Source organism: Lygodium microphyllum, chromosome 26 (genome assembly GCF_053477565.2).
Source record: "Lygodium microphyllum isolate KBCC chromosome 26, Lygodium_microphyllum_v1.1.10, whole genome shotgun sequence".
In the NCBI taxonomy this organism is placed as follows: domain Eukaryota; kingdom Viridiplantae; phylum Streptophyta; class Polypodiopsida; order Schizaeales; family Lygodiaceae; genus Lygodium; species Lygodium microphyllum.
Window position 1 is genome coordinate 70,637,498 of NC_141160.1, and position 25,298 is coordinate 70,662,795.

At 43.5% G+C, this 25,298-nt stretch overlaps 1 protein-coding gene across 2 annotated transcripts; it reads right to left on the reverse strand.

Annotated features, from left to right (window-relative positions):
- Window positions 1-1,506: 1,506 nt before the first annotated feature.
- Window positions 1,507-24,955, reverse strand: LPPBETA (Phosphatidic acid phosphatase (PAP2) family protein). 2 transcript variants are annotated; one of them, XM_087668247.1, is made up of 3 exons: window positions 24,666-24,955; window positions 2,054-2,319; window positions 1,804-1,941 (listed from the first exon to the last, which is right to left on the reverse strand). In XM_087668247.1, the coding sequence occupies exons 1-3, from the start codon at window positions 24,673-24,675 to the stop codon at window positions 1,930-1,932; spliced, it is 288 nt and encodes a 95-aa protein (XP_087524373.1). In that variant the 5' UTR covers window positions 24,676-24,955; the 3' UTR covers window positions 1,804-1,929. The 2 variants fall into 2 exon arrangements, with proteins under 2 accessions (XP_087524372.1, XP_087524373.1); XM_087668246.1 differs by having other exon boundaries at window positions 1,507-2,319.
- Between the last annotated feature and the right edge of the window lie 343 nt (window positions 24,956-25,298).

Below are 25,298 nucleotides of genomic sequence, written 5' to 3' on the forward strand. Positions count from 1 at the left end.
AAACAAAGGGTTGTAGGAAAGAATCCCAAGCTTTTGCACCTCAAAACTCGATCTCCATGGTCACTGAGGGCCGCACCTCTGTCACAATCCTCATCAACAATAGGGGACATTTCCTTTACCTCAGCTTGAGGAGGTCTCTAGCCTGTGAGATGGAAGAAAGGTGGACCCATCGTTTCCTAAGTCGATGTAGTGCATAGCACGGTGTCAAGTCCATTCCCTGATCTTTTGTGGCCTGGGAGAGCATAAAAGCACAGACCACCAGATTGTTAGAGGGTACGTTTCAACCATGCGAGTCGCTCAGAAGATCGGAGCATTGAGTAGCTACTACTTAGCAACATTAACACTTGGGAAATCAGCAAAGATGTCAACATAAAATTCATATTTGGACGTGACCAGATTCCCCGCTTGGTTTTCTCTTTTGTATTAATGCAATTTTGTCAAAAAGTTTGCCTATTGAAGGATATATGACTTTTGATCCATGAAGATTTGATGACTTTCTTACCTATTAGCATTACTACAGGAAATGTGGCAATCTGTCTTTCAAGAAACACTTAAAAATCAATATAGAACACACATACAATTATGCTCTTCACTTAGCCACATTTTTTCAGCAATACAATAATCTCGTAAACTGGGACTCTGTCCATTTACAACAGCAAGTTCACCATTACAGTATGTTTAATCACAAAATGCTAAAACTATAGCATATATATTTTTCTCAATGGGCTTCATTGTTACCATATACACGTTTCAATGCTCATGCTGAGCATCCAGGATGTTGCATTATCTCCATTACAATGAACAGTAAATTAATCAAATATACGTACATTGCATTTGTCACTCGGGTACTCTTATACCACCAATGACAATAACAGTAAATTACTCAAAAGTCAAAATTCATACCTGCACCTGTTGTAAATAGTGTTTAAATCTCATTCCTCTTTTTTATAGGCTCTAGAAGGCCATCGATAAAATCCTGAACAGACTGTGTGTACACTACCATTAGACATCTCTGACAGTCCTGGCCAAATTATTGGCTTCTTTTTACTAGGAGTGTGCCACAATGACCTTTTGCCATAAACTGAGACACTAAAAGCTAGCATCAGATTGAAAATGAACCTGCAGCTGACTATCAAGTTCTGCCACTACTATAGTTCATGCCTTGGCATAGTTGTCATAATACGATGTCATTTTTAAGAGACGCAGTATTCCTCTCAATCTGTGTATTACCTTCTATTTCTTTTCAAACAAGTTCAGTTTATAGGAAGAAGTTCACACCCTGAGCAACAATGCTGCTTGAAATTGTTTGAATATTTCATCAATGCTCAAAGTATGAGTTGAAGCAACCACATGCAAATTGGAAACATTACATCCTCTTCGGTACCAGGCAAAGAGCCCTCCATGATAAAGGAGAGAGAACAAAGGCATTCAAAATTGGCACTTCGCATGGTGCTTCAGACATGCAGATGCACATGCAAAAATAGACCTCGTCCTCCTTGATCAAAATCAGTAATAACCAACACATAAAGCATTTTAATAATAATGAATCGTCAATATGTCCAGGTTATGACAGCATATAACAAGAATACAGTCACAGGAGTACAAATCAACCATATTTGATGGCCTCTTTGATGCAATGCCTTAACTGGAACAGCCAATGCTGGTTGTCTGCTGCAAAAAGTTGCCATTGCAGAATAGTTTTCAGGACAAATAAGGATTCCAAGACACCTAAAGAAGAACCTGCAATGACATCTAAAATATAGTGTCTCCCCAAAAGTATTCGAGAGCTTGCTATTGCTGTTGCCCAAAGTAGAGTAATTAAGACAACAAGAGAGTAAACAGACACCTCAAAAGGAACCCCTTTGGTATCTACCATCCAATCAATATATGCAGAGTCAAATATGATACCCTTCCATAAGGAGGAATGTGCTATAATGAAACCTGCAATAAGAAAGGCTCGTGATGAATGACCACTGGGGAAGGAATAATGATCCACAGAAACAACTAAATACATCCCCTTATTGTATACAGGACGAGGTCTGCGAATCAAGACCTTGATAAGGCCAACTATCAGCAAGTCAAATAAAAACCCAACAAGTAGATTGTAGAAGAAGAACTGAGCACTGAATTCTGGAGCCAAGCAGATCGATATTGCCACAGGGATCCAGAAAAGGCCATCACCCGAGTACTCCAGCCCTCTCAATATTGAAGAAGGAACCTTCAGGCCCTTCTTGTGAATCCACAATGAGTGATTAATATCCCAATCTACTAAAAGTTTCAAAAATGACGACCCTTTCTGGTCCGTTTCTTTACACTGACCTGTGATCAACCCATATGAAGCATTAGACTGTAGGCCTCTTGCCAGCAAACACAAGAACTTAATATTTCAATAGGGAAAGAAACATCCAATGATAAGATCACCTTTAGCGATTGAAACTTCCTTCTAAGATCAATATGGAAATCTCTAGGGATATTAAACACACCACTTAAGGAGTTGGCACTAAATTTCACAAGTAATACTGGAAAAGCTGGCCAATACTGATGCCTCCGCTCACTCAGATGAGATACATAGAGGTCAGAAAGTAAACACATCACTACTTGTGTACACATAAATGCCAACAAACTCTAATGATGCCTACAGCACATATGGATTACCTTTTGCCTTCTGGAGATGCTTAAACGTTTCATGTAGAACATCCCTTGTATATATGACTTATGACTTCAACTAGACCAATCTAATACAATTATTCAGTCAAAGAGGTAAAACAAAAATTCAATTCTTTGCAACGCACAGTTTTTATTTCACTTGTCTTCCACAGAGGTCGGTCTCTAAACCATATTGCACTGAAAACTATTGTGAAAATATTCAAAATGTGAGGGTATATTCATTGTTTGAAGATGTATGTCAGAACGTTTATTTTATTGAGACCTACAAAATCAATGACTCTTAAGTCGCAGCTTAATTGATTTGAGAAGCTAAATCAACCTCCCTGAGGATCTGTTCTCTGAGAGCCTAAGTTGTGTACCTTGTTGCTCAAAATATGGATTTAGGAGGCCATTCATATTGCAATCTACTCTCCAGGAAAAACGATTGAGTTGTTAGAATACATGACAAAATAATAAGAAACTAGCAAACCACAACACTCTCCTCAACCAGATGGTGCAATGACGGCAAAGGTGCAGCAAGGGTAGGGACAGTGAAGAGAGAATGAATGCAAGAATGATGAAGGAAGAATGCACAATGCTAAATGCTCAATTCAAGTATGAGAACTGAAGGGAATGCGGCCTAAATAAGTTAATGATCAAACATTTTGCCAACCAGCTGAAGAGCGATGTGGCAGACTGGTAAGGTGCCACCATGTGGTCAAGCCCAAGCTCCCATGACTAAAGAGTCAAGACGAAAATTTGACCCTAGACAAGGTCAATGATACACTAATTGTGCCTAGCTATGGACTTAGATATGCACACGCTTGAGATCCCTTCTCAATGACATATGAAGGAACAAAGTGTTAGAATTTGCCGATTCTATGGGCAGCGCCCAATGTAATTTGTGTGGTGTGGACACTTATTAAAGTGTCAATGTAAGGTGTGTACACCTAGTGTCTTTAGAAACTTAAAGCAGTGACACTAGGCTCTAGAGTAAAATAAACCTAACTAGTTGGTGGAAGGCTGGTTAGGTCAACCCTTGACCTAAACATTAGTTGTACTTTCGCTCTATCTTTCATTCTAGCAAGTACACTCTTCTCTTTTTGCTTCAGCTCACTCTCTTGCTATCATTGTCTCTCCTCTCTCTCTCCATAGCTGGCTGTTATTTTCCAACATTTGGTATCAGAGCAGCTCGTGTGCACGGATTCCATTCAGCCACCATCAGCAGGTGCCATCCCGCCCAAGGTCCTACTGCTGCCAGCTTGGTTCTCAGCTCGAGGAAGAGTTTTCAGTTGCTGTGAGGTGCTGCTAAAGTGGAGGAGGAGCTGTAGCTGAGCCGTCTCTTGTCTACTCCAGATCTGTCCGATTCAGCCATCAGCTCCAAATCTGTCCATTTTCTCCAGATCTGTCCAGCTCAGTCATCTGCTCCAGATCTGCTGTTTTCAGCCTGTGCACAGCCCTGCACACAATCCAACATGCAGTCCCACCCGCAGCCCTGCACGCAGCCCGAGGAGCTGCTGTTTTGGAAGAGCTGCTGCTGTTTTCAGCTCTGCCTGCCATTTTCTCAGCTCTACCCACCATTTTCTCAGTCCTGCCCGCCAATTTCTGCAAACCCTAAAAAGTGCAAAAACCCTAATTTTCAGATTTGGGGTTTTCTCGAAATTTCTGGAATTTCCAATCTATTTCAGTCATCTCTTCTCGAATCTCAGCTTGTCCTGCCCAAACATTTGGGGCTTTTGCTAATTTTTGCTCCCGGAGTTCAAATTGACAACCAATTCAGAGAAATTTCTCAATTTCTACGACATTCCCACCAAAAATTTGGGGCTTTCGCCCGATTGGAGGCCCTTTGCGCAAATTGTTACCAAACTCGTAGACATTGCATAATTTCTTCCACATTGTCTCAAGAATATTTGGGGCTTTTCAGTTTTTTGGATCTAGCATCACGAGGCATATTTCAACTGCTGTTTACTGCTGACACGCATTCCGACGTGACATTTTTGCAGAAATTCCAACTATAAAATACAAATTTCTTCAATTTCTTTGAAATTTTAGAAAGAAATTTGGGGCTTTTGTCCGACACGCACTCCAAGGCAAGCAACAAGCAATACGGCAGCATTTTATTCCTGTTACAGTCAGATTGGGCAAAGAATTTTGGAAAAATTCAATAAATTTTGGTAAGAATCAGCATTAAGTTGTTGTATTTTGTACTTTTGTGGACACACATTTTGAGGCGGGTGTGGTACAGCAATATAGTGCTGTAATTTATGTTGTGCTAAGAATTGCTCTTAGCCACTTAAATAGACCCAAAACATGCTTATTTTAGGCTTATTTAAGCCAAAACCCTAAAACGGGGAGCGGATCAAGAGAGTTAGGTGGAAGAGGATCTAGAACCCTAATTTTCTATAAATTGGCAGTCAACCCTCCACTCTTCCTCGAATCTCGTTTTTGCCGATTTTAGGTGTTATCAGCTTGCTGCCCACACCCCATTGACGGAGGACATCTCAGCCCTTGCTGTCCATCATTGTTCCCTACAGTCTAGCACCTGTTTCCAGCCCTCCACACGCCGATTGCTGCTATTTCTGCCTAGCGACTGACTGCTGATCATCTGCACTACTGTCATACAGTCTGCCACGTCAGCAAACTGTTACATTTACAGGCCCCAGCTGCCGCCCTGACAGTTTTCTCTCTCCTGCTGCAGTCGCTGCAGTTTTTCTCTCTCCTGCAAGCTGTCATGCCTGCATTTTTGGCCTTTCTCTCTCCTACAAGCTGTCCTGCCTACGTTTTTAGTCTTTCTCTCACCTGCTGCCTACGTTTTTAGTCTTTCTCTCTCCTGCAGGCTGTCCTACCTGCGTTTTTAATCTTTCTCTCTCACTGCTGTCTGTATCAAATCCAACTTCACTGCTGCGTTTACTCGTGTTCGACATCCGGAGGCTGCCTTGCTACAATTCAGGATCCGTTCGGAGTACGACACACTCTCCAGCTCATTACCCCTGCCCTAATCCTTAAGATATAGAAGTTCGAGGCATAGTATTCATTCACTGCATAGTGCGTTTGCTACATGAGCATCGTATTATTAGTAGTCATATCATTTCATTTATTCACTGTGTTCATTGTCTCTGAGTTACCCTAACCCTAACCCTAACCCTAACTGTGTTTTTTTATCAGTCTGTGCTTTGTCGTACGGTTTCTGTTTATGCTTCTGTGTTAGGGTATTTTCTTTACCTGGTATCAGAGCCTGGTACTCTCTGAGAAACCTAGACCTTTTATCTGAGAGCTCTTCGCAAGAAGCAAGAACAACAGTAGGTTCAAATGACTTCGAACACATCATCACCGATTCTGTCTCCAGAACAGCCTATGCCGAGAACCGAGCGAGAGCGGGCCAATCAACTTGCTCCACAAAGTTCTGACATGGTGGAAGACACATCTGAGTACGTGGAAGAAAAGATAGGCAAGCTGACCTCTGAAGAATATAAACTGATCATAGCTTATCGACGAAAGAAGATTGAGAATCTCGACCGAAGGATTGTCCTTCAAGAAAAGCTTTTGAATGAAGGTATACATGATTTTCACACTTCAGATGTTGCGCATAAGTCTGATGATGTTGCACGGCCGTTGAGACCTCCACCAGGGATGGGCCCTCCTCTTGGAGAGCAAGATCCAGAGAATTTTCCATTTTTTAGACTCTTCCATTCTCTCCAATGCAAGGTACTTTTGATTCGTCTTTTGTGCCTTCTTCTTTTACCTCTTCTGTATTGCAATATACTGGTAGAGATCATGTGGAAGAAAGAGTCCAGTCTGTTGACTACAGAAAAGGTCCTCTTGAGGACCAATTCTTATATGTTAACACACGTCGAGGGGATTATAAGAAAAAGCCAAGTAACTCTTCTTTTGCCCTTCCTTCTTTTCCGTCTACTTCACATAATCAGAATGAATTTGGTGTTTCTTTCACTTCATTACATGGTGCATCATCATCTTCGTAGTTTCATTTTCAGTCTTTAAATGATAAAAATGAACAAAAAGAATCTGCACCTCATACATCTCACTCTCAAACCCACCCATCCCACCACATTCTTCCGCTGCTTCACCACTTCCATTTACACCATTTACATTTCCATTTCAGATACCTCATGTCGCACCGCACATCGCACCGAGGGGTTATGGAAACATAGACACATCCTTTAGGACCTCATCCTTCCCTCAGTCGGGTGGTGTTCCACCTACCTCATACACACTTTCGGGATCATTGCAGCCTAGGTATCCCACTCAGTCTCTCCCGAGTGTGGATCAGTTGCCTCCACAGTTTGCCTCCATGGCATTGCCTAGTGGACCTTCTAGTCATCCTGTTGTGTCCCAGCCTCACTTTGGACAAGGCTACCGTATCCCAATGTCTCCACCTACACCGGCACCTTATGGAAACATTCATGTTACAATGCCTCCGTATCAATCAGCACTCATTGGACACTCACAGCCTCCTTCTGCCTACCCACCTCTTCCTCCTCCCTCTTTCTCTTATCAGACACACCCACCCCCATCATCTTTCCCACCATCATCTTACACCACCTACCCGACACCTCATGGTTGTAGCTCATCTTCTGCCAAGAATGCATTTAATGACAAGACTCATTTTAACATGTCAAACTTTACTACTTGGTCGAATTTGATGAGACATGTCCTTGACTCACAGAACCTATGGAACCTTGTGCAGGGGTTGGAACCACAACTCGATCCCGCATTTGTTCCATACGAGGTCGTCCGCTCATGGAAGGCTAGGAATGCCTCCGCTATTGTCGAGCTGATGCAGGGCTTATTGCCTAAGTTTCATTCTCAGCTTCAACATTTTGACTTAGCGTCAGAGCGATGGGCACACTTGACTAACCGCTATGTGGCTTGGGATAGAATCCGTCGTATTAATCTTGACCATGAGCTTCACCTTTTCAAAATCACTGACCGGGATAACTTGAAAGTCAAGTTGGCTGAGTATCGGCATCTCCTCGCTGAATTCTCCACTACGGGAACTCCCAAGTCCTCTGACAATCAGGTCACATTGTTCCTAAATAAACTCCCCAAGAAATACTTCAATTTTATGGAAGGAATCGTTTCAAAGCCTACCATGCCTACATTCTATGAATTTCAGTGTCAACTATTGCGTTACGCACAGTTCTTCGATCACTTTCATATGAATTCCTCTTCAGAGGAGGCTCTTCTTGCTCATTCTCAGAAAGGGCAACAAGGGAAGGGCAAACCAAACCGATCCTCCACTCAAAATCAAAATCAAACTCAAAAGCTAAATCAATCTGGGGATTCTCAAGGAAACTCCCAATCACAACTTAAATCAAGGTGGCAGAATGTACCTAAAAAGAATAGGTATTGTCAACATTGTCAAAAGACTGGCCATTTTGACGACGAGTATCGATCAAAGGCACAAGGCACAACACCAAAACCTAACTCTCACACCCCCGCCCCTCAGTCGGGCAACCCCCAGCAAGGGAGACAAGGTGATGGCAAGGGGCAATTTAAAGGTCAGACTCACACTGCCACCGCACAGCCATCTCAGTCGACAACGTTCTCAACTCCAAAGGGCTTGTCTGACTGGTCTGCATAGGCTCACATCATCTCCGTAGAGACATCCAATGCAAGTCTCGTTCACATCTATGAGTTGCCTCCTGACAAGGTTACTGCAAAGGCCCACTCGTCACAGCCGAGCACTTCAACTCTAGTTTGGATTGTGGACAGTGAAGCTACACATCACATGACTCTTGTAGAGGACATTTTCCGTACCCAAGCCCCTGCAACCGAGCGGGTCCGTATAGGAAACAACTCCTCGATCAAGATTCAAGCTCAAGGTTGCGTTAGTTTTGCCATTGACAAGGGTGCGGATCTAGTTTCGCTGAACAATGTATATCATGTCCCTCAGCTTGGGGTGAACTTGTTATCTATTCAGCATCTTTGCCGCGGTCGGGGCGAGCTGTTTTCTTTACAGCGACCACAGTCGAGGCCCTTGACTCTCAAACTGATTTAGTGATTGCTCGCGGTGAGGCACAACCTAATGGCCTATACTACATGACTCATTTTCTCACCGAGCCGACTGCTGAGGGCTCTGTGTTCCATAGCTTCCAGGCCTTAGCCATATCTCAAGAGCCTACGAACAATGAGCGTCTTTGGCATTTTCACTTAGGGCATCTTGGTTATGACTCACTTTATGATTGTCACGCCATGAGCTGATTAAGGGCCTTCCATGCCTAAAGCTAGCTCAAGATGTCTGTAAAGCCTATCAGCTCGGAAAGTAGCACCGTACCCCATTTCCTCAGCAGTCTACTCATAGAGCTGAGGAGCCTCTTAGATTGATTCACGTTGATCTTTGCGGGCCGACATCCACTGCTGCTTTGAACGACATGTTGTACTTCTTTTTGATAGTGGATGATCATTCTCGATACATGTGGGTGTACTTCCTAAAGCATAAGTCAAATGCTTTCACATATTTTTCTGCTTGGGTGTTGCTGGTTCATAACCTAATTGGTCGTCGTGTCAGGTGCATGAGGAGTGATAGCGGTGGTGAGTTTATCTCCCACGAGTTTTCCGAGTTTCTACAAAAGCATGGCATTTCTCACCAGCTCGCCTCTACCAACTCTCCCTCTCAAAATGGAGTCGTAGAGCGTAGGAACCGCACAGTCATGGAAATGGCACGCTCTATGTTGTTCGCAGCAGAGCTTCTTGAGCGCCTTTAGGTTGAGGCTGTTAACACTTCAGTGTACATTCTCAACCGATGCCCACCTGCTGCTCTCCTTAGAAGACCCGGTATGAGGCATTATTTTGACTCTCTGCCTGTTATTTCCCACTTCAGAGTCTTCGAGTGTCGTGCGTACGCATACATGCCTGATGACAAGATAGGCAAGCTTACCACTTCAGATCAGACACGGTCAGTGGCCACGCCTCTTGATCCTACTGTCCACTTGTTGAAGGATATCCTAGGACAGCCCTTCGATGCACACACCTATCGTTCTATATTAGAAAAACTTATTTGGTTAATTCACACTAGGCCAGATTTAGCTTACTCAGTCAGTTAGCATACTCAGTTAGCTTCATTTTCCATGTGACTATCCCACAGTTGTCTACTGCGACAACCCGAGTGTCATTGCCCTTGCGAGCAATCCGATCATCACACCACGGACACGGCATGTGGGAGTCCACTTCTACTTTTTCAGAGAGCAGGTTGAGCTTGTTAGCAGTCATGTTTGTCATGCCTTGTCATCTCCTGCCTATGAGCCTCAGTCTGAGTCAGACGAGGACATTAGGAGCTCTGACATGTCTATCATGTGTTATGATGGGGGAGGCTAGTCACTCTCGACTGGCTGTCTTAGGATGTGTATTTCTTTTTGGCCTCTTTTAGTGGGCAGTCATTGGCTGCCCGGTCACTTTTTTGGTCACTAATGTGGGGCACCCATTTTAGGGCATTTTTAGGGTTTGCGCCCATTTTAGGGTTAGGGTTAGGGTTTGTCCTTTTGCCTATTTATACGCAGCCCCCCTCCCCACTTGATCACTTGTCTTCTTGCAGATTTCGACACTCCTTCTCCCCCGTGGTGGTGCTGCCATCATCATCAGCCTGATCTGGTGCCCTCACTGACGTTGTGGGCTGCGTGCAAGGACTGATCAGTCTCCTTCCGCCTTCCCGTTTGTATTCAGCATTCATTTCAGTCAGTGCAAATTTCTCTTCCTTATTTTCTGCTCTCTCTCTCTCTCTCTCCCTCCCTCCGTGTTCGTATTCCTTCTTCCGCAGCGCACTCTCACATAGTATCAGAGCCGAAGGAGAGTACATGGAGCTGAGATTTACGCAGGAGATCACCCAAATCTTTGTGTTTGCTGCTGGCCTCATCCCCAACAGCCAAGGCGGCCCTTCCAGGAGGTCACAATCCTTGCGTTTGCTGCAGGCGCCTTCTCCAGTGGCTGCCATGTCATCAACAACCTCTTCGTGCTTGCGTTTTCAGTCAGGGCGGCCCCCCCTACAGCTGGGCGACACTCCTCCAGGCTGCGTTTTGCTGATCTAGCTGTCGTTCCATCTCCAGGCAGCTCTTCTCCTGCTGGCGACCTATTCCCAAGCTGCGTTTTGGTGCTGGCGGCTTCTGTCTTGGTGCTATTCATCAGACAACCTTGCGTTTTGCAGCTCCAGGTGTCTGTAGGCCTCCCTGCCTGCGTTTTGGTGATTGGTGACCATACTGCTGGTCATTAGGCATCGGCAAAGTTTTCTTTGGTGTTTGGTGTTTTGCAGATTGGAATATGTCTTCTCATCAGTTTACGGGCTTTGATGACTCAGATGACGAGCTTTTGTCTCGACACTCATCTGAAAGGAGGCGTGATTTCTATCACGAGGACCGTCGTCCGAAGTCTATTTCTCTTTCCCGTCCCCCTTCTATTCATGTATCTCGGCGAGCCCCTTCTAGTGGGCCGAAGATGCAGCCTTTGGTACCCCCTTGTACAGGTACCCGTACTTCCTCAGCTGCCCAAAGAGGACCGGTTGGATGGCTCCAACTTTTCTCTATGGTCCTGCAAGGTGGAGTGTATCTTGGACTCCTTCAATCTTTGGGAGCTTGTTTCTGTTCCTATTCCCCGGCCTAAGGTGGATCCCGCAGATGGGACTTCTATGGATCGTGCAGCCTTATGGGATCGGCTCAATTCTACAGCCAAATCTTTTCTCTTTCTGAGTTTGCAGGATTCTGTCCTTGTTCATGTTCACTGCAGCAGACGTGTGGAGAAAGCTCGCGTCTCTCTATCACCAGAAGACGTTTGCCCACCGGATATCTCTCGAAAAGAAGTTGCGGATGCTCGCTATTGATGATAGTCCTTCCATGAAGGACCACATCAACAGATTACAGGATTTGAGGGATGAGCATCCCTCGGTCGAACGATATCTTCTGAAGACATGGCTATGATTCTTTTGACTCAGCTGCCATCGTCTCGGTTTGATGTCTTCTACACCAGCCTTCTTACTTCAAGTACCCGTGCCCAGCTTCTATGGGAGAAACTATCCCCGCTTGTCTTGGAGCATGACGAGCGACTTAGAGAGGTCAGTGCTAGTGGATCCGACTCCACTAGAGCCTTTGTTGCAGGTTCGGGAGGGCAGAAGAAGAAGAAGAAGTCAAAGGCTAAGAAGAAGGATAGTTCTTCAAGCTCTGACTCAGATTCAGAGAGACAGAAGTGCCCACACTGTGGAAAAGGGACACATCCCGAGGAGAAATGCTGGAAGAAGTACCCTCACCTTCGTCCGGGAGCGAAGGGTGGATCTACATCGGAGCCTTCTTCTACCTCTACACCAGTTGTTACCCATGAGTCAGTGTTCCTTCATATCCATGCTTTGGAGGAGGATCCTTCTTCTGTGGCTACAGTGTCTTCTGCGCAGCCTTGGTTAGTGGACAGTGGTGCTTCGAGTCATATGTCTCCCCGAGGTGATTTGTTACAAGATCTCCGTCCATCAGAGGGTTCAGTCACTGTTGGTGACATTTTATCGGTGCCTATTAGTGGTATTGGCACATTGCCTTTGTTTACCGACCGACCTTCGAGCTCCTTTTCACAAGCCCTACATGTTCCGGATTTGGGCCTTCCCCTTCTCTCAGTTTATGGCCTTACGAGGCTTGGCACACGAGTGATCTTCACCGAGCATGCCGTTGTTATTGAGGATTCTTTTACAGAAGTTGTCTTATCTACAGGTTGGCAGGAGAGCGGGCTTTACAGGCTCCATTCCCCTTCTTTGATGCAAGGTCATCCACGGCAATCTATTGCTACACCCGTTCCCGCTTGTGCACCTTCTATTCCACAGGTTCCTTCCCACCCCCCACCTCCTCCGGTGGTTCCCTCGTACCCCCCATCCCTTTTAGCGGGGGACGATCTTGGTGATGCGACTGTGGATTCCCTGGCCCCTAGTGTTTTAGAGGGGGATTCCCAGGATCGTGAGGAGCTCCTTCAGCGGCAGTCTACATCGACGGACTTCATCGACCTTGGCATTCCTCTTGCCACCCCAGGATCTGTTTCTCCCTTGGCCTTCAGCCACATCCAAGATCTGAGAGGAGGTGTTAGCAGTCATGTTTGTCATGCCTTGTCATCTCCTACCTGTGAGCCTCAATCTGAGTCAGACGAGAACATTAGGAGCTCTGACATGTCTGTCATGTGTTATGATGGGGGAGGCTAGTCACTCTCGACTGGCTGTCTTAGGATGTGTATTTCTTTTTGGCCTCTTTTAGTGGGCAGCCACTAGCTTCCCGGCCACTTTTTTGATCACTGATGTAGGGCACCCATTTTAGGGCATTTTTAGGGTTTGCGCCCATTTTAGGGTTAGGGTTAGGGTTTGTCCTTTTGCCTATTTATAGGCAGCCCCCCTCCCCACTTGATCACTTGTCTTCTTGCAAATTCCGACACTCCTCCTTCCCCGTGGTGGTGCTACCATCATCATCAACCTAATCTGGTGCCCTCACTAACGCTGTGGGCTGCGTGCAGGGACTGATCGGTCTCCTTCCGCCTTCCCGTTTGTATTCAGCATTCATTTCAGTAGGTGCAGATTTCTCTTCCTTATTTTCTGCTTTCTCTCTCTCTCTCTCTCCCTCCGTGTTCGTATTCCTTCTTCCACAGCGCACTCTCACAGAGCTAGACACTATTCGCCTAGAGTTTGTGCCATTATCAGATAATTTTACAGATATCTTGACCAAAGCAGTCAACCAGCCGGTTCTTCAGTACGTGCTACCCTGGATCGGCTTGGATACACCCTCCTCTATTTCTTCAGCTTGACGGGGAGAGGATGCTTCTCTCTTGGTTTCCCTTTCATTTTGAGAGGGGGCGGCTTTTACTCTTGATCGTGACAATAATGATACTTACAGTTTTTAGACATTACATTCACTTATTCTTTTGTATTGTATTATGGGCATTTGTAACTTCATCCACACTGTCAGGATGACCTGATTGTAAAAGGACACTTGGACAAGTGAACAATTCCCCTATGAGGACACTGTCCCAGTGGCACCGTTGCATAGCGTATTGCATGAGCATGACATCTTGCATCTCCCTTCGCATTACCCCATGCATTGGCATTCTATTCATGTAAACATACATCTGTGCGCATTTATCCCTTTTCGGTCTTTTGGAGTGGTCAACTCTAGGATCCACCATATTCGTAGCATAACACATGGCAGTTCTCCTAACGGCAGTTTCCCTACTCTTGCTTGCTTGCTTGTTTTGCTTGTCTTGCTAAGCCCACCATCCTCTTTTTTGCCTTTCCACATATTCACCACATGATTGGCACATACACACACTTGTTCTCATCCTTAGGCACTTATCCTAGTCAGTGCAAGAGATTGATCTGCTAGTTTTGTGCTTGACTTGGGTTTAAAACTCTCTTTATCTTTTCCTATCTGTCCCTTAATCGGCCGATGTCCCTATATTACTTACGTATTTTCAAAACATTTCAAAAAAAAAAAATCCATTGATTCCATCCGCCTTTATAGGACTTAGTAGGCCCTTGGGCAGCCGCCGAGCACCCTTGGTCCAATGCCCTGGCCTCTCTGGGGTGATCACTTGGGCTCCCTTGGTAAGATAACCATCGCCTCTGTAGTCTTGATAGGCCATTGCGCAGCTGACGTGCACCCTTTGTACGATACCCTGGCTGCTTTGGAATGGGACACCTTGGGGTAAATCAAAATTTAGGCTAGCCTACTTTTCTCACCCTATTTTGGGTCTGAGAGAGGGTGTTGTACTAAGAATTACTCTTAGCCACTTAAACAGCCCCAAAACATGCTTATTTTAGGCTTATTTTAGCCAAAACCCTAAAACAGGGAGCGGATTGAGAGAGTTAAGTGGGAGAGGATCTAGAGCCCTAATTTTCTATAAATTGGCAGCCAGCCCTCCACTCTTCCCCGAATCTCATTTTTGCAGGTTTCATGTGTTATCAGCTTGCTGCCCACACCCCGTTCGCGGAGGATATCTCAGCCCTTGCTGTCCATCACTGTTCCCTATAGTCTGGCGCCTGTTTCCAGCCCTCCACACGTTGATTGCTGCTATTTCTGCCTAGCAACTAACTGCTGATCATCTGCACTGCTGTTGTACAGCCTGCCACATCAACAAACTGCTGTGTTTGCAGGCCCCAGCTGCCGCCCTAACAATTTTCTCTCTCCTGCTGCAGCCGCTGCAGTTTTTCTCTCTCCTACAAGCTGTCCTGCCTGCGTTTTTAGTCTTTCTCTCTCCTGCAAGCTGTCCTGCCTATGTCTTTAGTCTTTCTCTCACCTGATGTCTGTGTTTTTAGTCTTTCTCTCTCCTGCAGGCTGTTCTGCCTACGTTTTTAGTCTTTCTCTCTCCTCACTGCTGTCTGCATCAGATCCAGCTTCTCACTGCTGTGTTTACTCGTGTTCGACATCCGGAGGCTGCCTTGCTGCGATTCGGGATTTGTTCGGAGTACGACACACTCTCCAGCTCATTACACCTGCCCTAATCCTTGAGATACAGGAGTTCAAGGTACAGTATTCATTCACTACATAGTGTGTTTGTTGCATGAGCATCGTATTATTAGTAGTCATATCATTTCATTTATTCACTGTGTTCATTGTCTCTGAGTTATCCTAACCCTAACTGTGTTCTTTTATCAGTCTATGCTTTGTCGTACGGTTTCTATTTATGCTTCTGTGTTAGGGTATTTTCTTTACAATTTACTAGTTGAGTGCTGATTTGGGTGGCATTGTGCACACTTTGGCATTTGTGTGACAATTTGGTACTTGTTTCTTAATCCCGTGGGGGATTTTGGTACTCTGAATAGTATACTCTATACTTCAGCATTCAAGTATTTAGCTACAGATTTTTGTCTATCATTAACAACATGGCACATCAAGGGAATAATGATCAAAGCAACATCCTTGGTGTCCTCACTCAAGAGGACAAACTTAATGGCTCAAACTACCCACTGTGGAATTTTATGGTCCGTAACCTTCTTGTGAAGGACTTGTGGGACTATGTTACAGGTGATTTGCAACGACCAGGAGGTCTTGCACCTCAGACACCTCAGCGTAACGCTCGAGAACAGGTTGTTGGTGTTGCTTGTGGTGGTATTGGTGCTGCTACTGCTGCTGCCCCTCCTCTCCCTCCTCTTCAAATTCAAACTCCGACTCAAGCCATGAGGCGAAGACAAAGGCCACGAATGGCTCCTCTACAGCATTCTAGTCCTAGTGATGCAACAATCCCTTCATGAATCTCCAATGCCAGAGAGGGAGTTCAGAGTGCGAGAGAGTGGTGGTGGGGTATCCAAGCCTCATCCATGTGCAAGTGTGATTGAACCAAATTGCAGCTTTCCACATCATCGACTAATTCCAGTAAATTTAATCCTAATACTACTTTGCCCTTCAAGTTCATAACGGGATCTTTGACAAAGAGCAATCTTTGCTTCTAGTTTGATCTCACATGAGGGGATGCTTTTGATGGAAAAATTGAACCACAAACTAATAAAGTAAGCACTCAATTGCATGAATTGAAATTGAACACAAAGAGAAATAGAAAGACAAATGCAAAAAGAGAAGCACGATACAAATTGGGTGCAATCACCCCCCATGCATTTAGAGGGCTCTCCTCAATGCATGTGCTTATTGATACTACTACTCTTACGCTCAAAATAGAATATTGCATCCATACTTTATACTCTTTTTATGAATGGCTCCTCTTTTCCTAATATCTAAGTAATATCTAAAATTCTAACCACTATCTTTGGACTCAAATAAATAATCATGCCAACCTTAGGACTAAATATTTACAAGAATATAAAAATGTATTGCCCATTAAGTGCTAAAACAATATATCTCAAAGAATGCCAAAATAATTACTCACACTCCATGTAGTGATTCATTTGTTAGCAGTCGTGTATCCAATGTGGTCATCTCCTGCCTGTGGGCCTCAGTTGAAGTCAAACGGGGACATTAGGAGCTCTGATATTGTATTTATTTGTCATTTTCTGCTTTAGACACTTTAGATAGAGGGTACATTAGTGCATTTCTTTTTATGCACTTTTGGCTATTTTTTAAGGGTTTGACCACATTTTTTAGGGTTTTAACCACATTCAGGATTTTCCCTCTTTTTCAAATATATATAGGTAGCCTACCCTCTCACTCTTATAATCCATCATTGATCCTTCATGATTAGCTAGCCCTCCTCATTCTCTTATCCCCCTGCTACAGTTTGGCACCCACACTCATCTCAGGAGCTTGGCGGCCTGCCTTTTCAGCCATCAGTGCCAACAAGCCTGCACTTTATATTTAACAGCCTCATTGGCAACTGGGCAGCAGTTTAATACTGCTGGGCGGCCTGTTTTTCAGGCATCAGTGCCAGCAAACCTGCATTTTACAGCTGAGAGTCTCGTTGGCAACTGGCAGGCAGTTTATTACTGCTGGGCGGTCTGTTTTTCACCTGATTGGCAGTTAGCAGATCTGCGTTTAGTGCAGGTTTTGCTCCTGACTGCTGCACCTCGAAAACCCTTCCAAAATTGGCTGCGATTCAGTTCCTTCCTGTCTGCATTTCTTCCAGCAGATCTGCATTTTGTGCAGGTTTCCTCCCTCAGCTCTGCGTTTCTGGCTTTCAGGCAGTTTCTTGCGCTGGGCAACCTATTACAAGCCTAGGCAACTTCATCTACAGCACTCGGGCGGGCTTTTCCATGCAGATAGTCTCTTTGTCAACAACTGGGCACAACCTATTGTGTGCTGGGCGGCCCATTTACAGGTAATACACCAATTCCTCCTCCTCTTGTGGATCCCCCTCTCATCTTGGCGAGGATCTCATTCGCGATGTTTTGAGGGATTTCCTTGCATAAAGGAACTCCCCCCCCCCCCCCCAAACCCCTGGTCCTTAAAGCATGTTGGAGAAGCCGGGTTGTACCACTTGTATAGCGCTTCCAACAATACTTGCACGTCCAATGGTAGGAGTTGGACTTCTTTGTATCCCTCTCCACATGGATCGCATGCAAATTGAAGGCCTCGTGCTTCTCACAAGTCATGGTACCGATGACGGATGGAGAGGCCCGAGGGAGAGAGAGAAGGGGGGTGTTGAGAAACCCTTCACCCGCAGTTTGCGTTTTTGCGTTTCTACGTTTTGCGTTTAGGGTTTGCGTTTAAGGTTTGCAGCACCAAAAAGAGGCGCCATCCTAGACTGACTATGCCTATTTATAAGCCACTCTCTCATTCATTCCTTACGGTTGATTCATTCAGTCCGTCACCTCTTCTCTCCAGCCTCTCCATTACCCTTACACCCCTTCAGGAGAACATTGCGGTTCGTGGTTCGTGGCTGTCTTCATCATCTTCCTTGTGCTACGGCACCCTTGTTCCTTGTATCACATTCACTCCATGATTCGGAACTTCATCATTCCATTCATCAGAGTTTCTTCTCTTTTCTCTCCTCTTCTCCATGTTTGCTGAGTTCACTCGGTGTTCCTCCCCGCCAACCCTACTGTCTCGCTGGTATGTCATCTTTTGACAGGGGGGGGAGTGAGATGCTTGAGTCTTAACTCTTGAAACTTGAAACTTGAAAGAGAGAGAGAGGGTTGAGGTAAACTTTAAAGTTGAAAGAGCAAGAGTGAGAGAAGGGATGGGAGAGACTTGAGGCTTGAGGCTTGATAGGGTGCAGGAAAGAGAAGAGAGCAAGAGGCTAGAGCTTCATGAATCACAAATCAATTCAAGATTCAAGAGAGTTAGATGAGAATGGCAAATGCCATGGAGAGGAGCACCTTTTGCAAATGAGAGAAGGATCAAACAGTCAAAGAGGGGTCAAGAGTCAAACATAGTTGTTAGTTGGATGGAATCCAAGGGGGGTTGGGGGAGGAGTGCATAGCTGGAAAAGGGGGTAGCTAAGGTATCCGAGGCTTCCCTACCCCCCAAAAGTGCCACACAAGAGACACGCATAGGCAGAATGCACAGATAGAACGCAGGGAGGACCTGGCAAACTCAACAGCCAAACAAGGCCAATTTTTTCATACGGTGCGATCAATATCATACAGCATACGAGTGCAACCATGCTTGTGAGTCTCAAGTCTGAGTCAAATGTGGACATTAGGATCTTTGACATTATATTTATCTATCATTTTATGTGTTTTAGACACTTTAGTGGAGGACACACTAGTGCATTTTTTTTGTGTACTTTTAGCTAATTTTTTAGTGGTTTGAAAACATTTAGGATTCTCTCCCTTTTTCGTCTATATATAGGCAACCTACCCTCCCACATCCATTATCCATCATTTATCCTTCGTGATGATTAGTCAACCCTCCTCATTCTCTCATCCCCCTACTACCGTCCGGCACCCACACTGACACGACGAGTTGCGTATTTGGGCTAACCATTGCAACCTTATACCTTCAATCATTGTAGTTACATTGTTCCTTCTCCCTCCTATATTCTCTTTGTCTCCTCTCCATATTCACTTTCCACTTTCCATTGCGCACTCTCACATAAATAACAGTGCTATCTTTAACATCAACAAACTAGATGGCACTAATTACAGCTATTGGAAGGTTGACCCAAAGCTTTGGATGACAATTTCTTCTTTTTTTCCCTTGATGTCCTTCTTTGGAAAATGCCAAAATTCAATAAATCAAGGATTTTTTGCAAGTTGATCAAAGATATTAGTTGTCCTCAATTATGCCTTAAATTAGGCATCATAATCCTCTTTCCCTTGCTAGTCATCAACATTTGGAGTCCTTTGAGAGACCCAACTCATGATCGAATCTAACATTCCTAATATACTACCCATACTACATGCAATACCAAGATCAACCATTGTATTTTTTCCAATACTTTGTGACCTTTCAAATTGTGATGCATCACCATAACTTCAATCCTCACCTCTAGAGTATGATGATGACATGCTTGTTGATTCACACAGCTTATTACAAATTCAACAAATTGCAAGATATGGCAAGGCTTGGTGCAAAAATTGCAAATTAAGCCATTGAAACATGAGTCTATAGAGCCCAAACCCTTTGATGTAGAGGATTGGGCTGAACTAGATGAGTTATGTAAATTTACAATCATTTTGTCACTCTCTAAGCAAGTTTTCTATAGGGTTGTCTCTAAAGAGCAGACCACCTGGGAGTTATGGGACAAGATTTTGTTCTCAATCACATAGATAGTCTTGCAATAAGTCCTGTGGCCATGAGTCTACATTGAGTTGTCATTATTGTGGGAAGTAAGGTCATATTTGGCTGAAGTTCCATAAAATGTGTAATGACAAGTGCAAGGAAAAGGGAAAGGATAAAGTGCAGGAAAAGAACGATGATCGTAACATTATCCCTAGCAAGTCCAGTGTCAAGATTAAAGAGATTAATGTCCTGCAAATTGATTCTGATAATAATTACATACATGTAACTTCTCTTGATGTTTTGCAGTTGACTAATGCCTCGTCCACCTATGCCCAATATTGGCTGATTGATTCAAGGACTTCATTTTATGTTACCCCTAATTGAGAGTGATTCCACTCCTATTGCAGCATGACAAGATCTATCAAATTGGGTAGCACGAAATATTGTCGATATTGGAGATATCCAACCGCAATTTGCTTCATGCAATATCTTTATTTTGCATAATGTGTGCTAAGTTCCAACTTCAACTAAAAGTCTACTTTCTGCCAAACACTTGGATGATACAGGTTGTGTTGTATCCTTTGGGAATTCCTTATAAAAGATTACTCGTGAAAATCTTATCCTGGTGCATGGTGTCAACCCTGACACTCTTTATCTCTTACTTGTATCTAGGTCTATTGACCATGTTTTGACAATGGCTACAGTACCACATATATAATTATGGAATCGTCACCTTGGACACATATCATTAAAGGAAAAGAAAATATTTATCCGTTTGCAATATCTTTTATCCCTTGATTATAAATGTTTTGATTCTTGTGATCATTGTCTTTATAACAAGCAAACCCATAGTTTGTATAAGAATTCTAACATTACGTGCATAGGTGATCTCTGGCTCTTATTCATTCTAATATTTATGAACATATGCCCTATAAATCGTTAGATGATACAAAGTATTTCATTATTTTCACTGATAATTAGTCCCATAAGATCTAGGCATATCCCATAAAGCAAAAATCAAAAGTATTTACTATGTCTCAGCCTTGGCTTACTTTTCTTAAGAACCACTCTGGGTATAGACTGAAACGCCTACAATCTAACAATGGGAGTGAGTATGTATCTAAAGTCTTGAGTAATTTTGTGATGAGAGGAGTATTAAGCATCAGTTGACTGCCCCATACATTCCACCCCAAAATGGTATAGCTAAGTGTATGAACAGGACGATTCAAGAGTGAGTCCATAGTATGCTTATCCAAGCAGGCTTACTGCAACACTTTTCAATTAGAGCAATTACTATTGCCATACATTTGATTAATCAATCTCCATACACTACTCTTGACTATCAGGTTATTGAGGAGGTATAATCTAGAAAACCTCCATATTATACTCATTTGCATGTCTTTGGTTGTGAGGCCTTCTACCGTGTTTCCAAGAATAAGCGCAATAAGCTGGACCCTAAGTCCTTGAAATGAATCTTTCATGGTTATGAAGATGCATGTAATATAGGCTATCACCTATGAAATCTGTAAGCTCGAAAGGTCATTTGAAGCCATGATTATTTCCATCAGGAGAAAATGCATAAGCAGACTAAGCCAGTCATTAAAGTATGCACGATGATATTTCAGAAGGAACTTCCTATTATTATACAGTCAACTAGAGAGAGTGCAACAATTGATGCTCCAGCAGCAAAAACCATTATGTTAAACAGAATGTACAAGCCCCACGGCCTATTTTGAAAAGGTCTAATAGAGATGGACATCAATCTAATCGGTTTGCATCCTCCATAGATTATGTTATGGTGATAGATTGTGAGCCTCTTACCTATAATGAGGCCATGCACAAAGATGATAGTCACTCTTAGAAAATGACTATGCAATCAGAGCAGGACTCACTGCAAAAAAATCATAAGTGAGATTTGATACCTTTGTCTAATGGAAAGCATACTTTGCCATGTAAGTAGATATACAAGTTGAAGAGTACCCCTAAACACCCCAAGCCAGCTATAAGGCCAAATCGGTTGCTAAGGGTTTTAAACAAGAGCATAGTGTTGTGAAATCACATGGATGTCAAGAGATTTATATGCAACAACCTTAGGGCTTTAAGAAAAAAGTCAAGGAACACCTAGTGTACAAGTTGAGAAAGAGCCTTTATGGCCTTAAACAAGCACCTAGGAAATGGTACCACAAGTTTAATGCTTTCATGCATTCACAAGGATATACCCACAACCATATGGATCCATGTTTATACACGAAGAAAGCTCATGATGACAACCTTATGATTTCGGTACTCTATATAGATAATATGTTGATTGTTGGGAGCACTCATGATGACGTGGATACCTTGAAAAGTCGGCTCAAGAAGAGCTTTAAGATGCAGAACATGGAACAAGTCTTACATATTCTTGAAATGCGCATCACAGGAGATGTGCATCACACACAATTGCTTTAGGGGACTCTTTTACTTGTCACAAAGGAAGTACATTCAGAAGATTCTTAAAGGATTTCATATGCAAGTTGTTAAAGCTTATTAACTTTCCTTTGTTTTCTCATATGAAGATAAATCAGGTAAATTATCCACAGTCTGATGAGCAGAAGGCCAAGATGACCAAGATCCCTTATGCATCCACAATGAATAATTTGAAGTATACTATGATAGCCACTCATCCTAACATAACATTTGCAATGGGAGTTGTGACACGCTATATAGCTACACCTCGCAAGCAACATTGGGATTATGTGAAGAGTATCATGAGGTACCTTAAGAGCACTACAGATGTGTGCATATGTTATGGTGGCTAGGATAAAGAAGTCACAAGATACACTAACTATGATTTTGCAAAACATACAAATAGTAGAAAATCCATCTCTATTTATGTCTTCACATTTGTTGAAAATGTTATTTCTCAAATGTTCATAGTGCAGAAATACACGACCCTATCTACTACAAAGGTAAAGCATGTTGCAACCACTCAGCCTTACAAGGAGACTCTCTGGTCAGGCCATCTAGTCACAGATCTTGGTATTACTAATGTGGTCCTTATACTACATTTGGATTCTATAAGTGTTATTTAGTTGGCCAAGAATTTGATCTTCCATACAAAAACAAAGCACATTAAGGTGTATCACCACTTTATCAGAGAGGTCGTTAAGAAAGTCCATCGAGATGCATTTTGCCTTCCTTAGGAAGCTAATGGACATTGGATGAGATGGCATCTTTTCTCATCCTATTGTACTTTATACACATTTATACTTTGTCACTTTCTTCTTATTCTTTTCTCACTAGGGACGCATTCACCTTTAAGTAATAGATTGTTAGAGTGAAAGGGTCAGTGTCTACACCGCCTGTATATTCACTACATTGACAATACCCGCACACCTATACACTGCAAGTAACGTGCTCCCATCATTATCACTCCATTTGTTATTCTTTCAATAACTAATAGAATAAAAAAAACAAGTCACATATTATGACTGTTGGATTTCCCGCATCTTGTGTGTTACTCTCTTGCTCTCTTGCTCCATCTACCATAGCTCATACCTCCGGTGCTCCCGCTTGCTTCTGCTCTCACTTAGGCTTCTCCATTCAAAACAGTACCAACGGCTGCCATTGTATGCCCCATAAAGACCAACAAAATATAAGACAATATCCCACCTCAACTCACACTAGACATTCTTGTTTAAGCAAGTGTTGGAAATCAGCCATGGATCTCCATGGTACCACATGCACCAATTATCTATCACAGAAAAGGGGCAGCTAGGGCAAAAGGTCATTTCGATCCTTGGCTTTATGCACACGTGAGCTCTTAGAAGTCTCTACAAAAATCTCTTCTACACAATCGCACTATAAGATAGAAGTCAACCACTAAACCATCCAAGGTAGCACTGGAATCTTGCCTGTGAAAAAATGATTGTTCTACACTCATAAAAAGCAAAAAAAGAGCAAAGCACTTTCTGCATGTCAACATGAGTATCCACAATATCCTCTTCATCACAATTTGGACTCTTGCTATGGTCATGTTGAACATATTCACCCAGTAAAGAATTAGCAAATTCCAACATATAGTTTCGATCCCAAGTCTCTTGGGATTCATCTGAGCGATGGGCAACCTATGCATACAAGCGCAGCATCCACTCAACAAGGATACAGCTCTCAAAGATCATCATGGAATCATCTGCATGCTATTTACTGAGTTTCACAACCAGCTGTGTATCATGACATAGAGCCATTTCCTTAGTACATGGTACCATCTCATCTTCTTCCTCAGAATTCAGTCCCAAGGCATCCACGACCTGATCAATGAAAGCTGTATTGAGCTTGAGCATGGTGACAGGGTCAGGTCTTGTCTCTGCCTGTTTCCCTATTGAAGTAACACATTCAAAGCAGAGCCCCTTACTGCCTCCTTCCAAAGTTCATTACTTCTCTCTCCACTAGTCACTCTGATCTTTGATCTCTGATTATCAGTCTGCAACCCTGCAAGTCTGCTCTGGCCGTCAGCCTGCAAACCCACGTTTTGCGCAGTGGTGGTGACCTGCACCCCCACGTGTCTATCTATTTTGCCAGTCTGCTGTCTGTTCGCGCAGTCTAAACTGTGTCTATTCTTTGGCGCTGTCTATATTCTGTGAATGTCTGTTTGGTCGATCTGTCTCCAAAATCTGACCCGCCAGGCAGTAAGTCTGCTGAACTGGCATGCCTGCTAAGTAATGTCTGTTTCTCTGCACACCTACAGGCCACGGCTGTCTGCAGGACCCCACAGCGTGCGGGGTGACAACTGCATGCAAGAACGCTGAGAACGAGGTGTTGTAGGTTGGGACTGATCACGTTGAACAGTCCCCAGTCAGGTTGGACTGCGCAGGGTGGAGCACGCCATTTTGTTGGCTCTCTCTCTCTCTCTCTCTCTCTCTCTCTCTGTGGATGATCGAGTAGTAGAAGAGGCATAGTACATACCTGCAGCCATGTGCGTCGATCTTCACGAATCACGATCTCATCATCTCCTGAGAATTAGAGCTAGCATTTTGAAGAAAGAGATAAGGTAGGTTGGTGTGTACAGTGTCGAGTCGAAGTTATGTGAGCACGACTCACGTGTATGTGCGCGTCGTACTTGTCGCCCTTTGCAGCGAGCATTAACCCAAGAGTTGAAAATCGTTGTTTCCGACGCTTCGTCGTTGGAACTTGGAAATTGGAATACGCACGCTTCTTGGCTTGAGGTGAAGAGCTCGTTATGCCGGCACAAGTTCGTGGCTTCGAATCTCGATCTTATGAACGGCTCTTTATTCATCCATATGAGATTCCTGGTACCCTAAGAAACTAGGTTGATAAGTGCAATTAAGTAAAGGTGTATGAAGTTTCATATGTAATTTTTCCATGTTTGTTATGTAGCAGTTTTACTCATGGTGTTTAGATATGTAGCGTGTTTTAAAATGAAGTACGTTTATAGATAAGATTTAGTGTTGTTTAAATACATAGAAATTTTCAAAATGAGAATATTTATACTTATATATTTTGAGTTAATGATCGTGAGTTTGAACATTCTTTATTTTTTGCTATGTTAAATTATATTTCTTCTCTTTAGAAAATAAT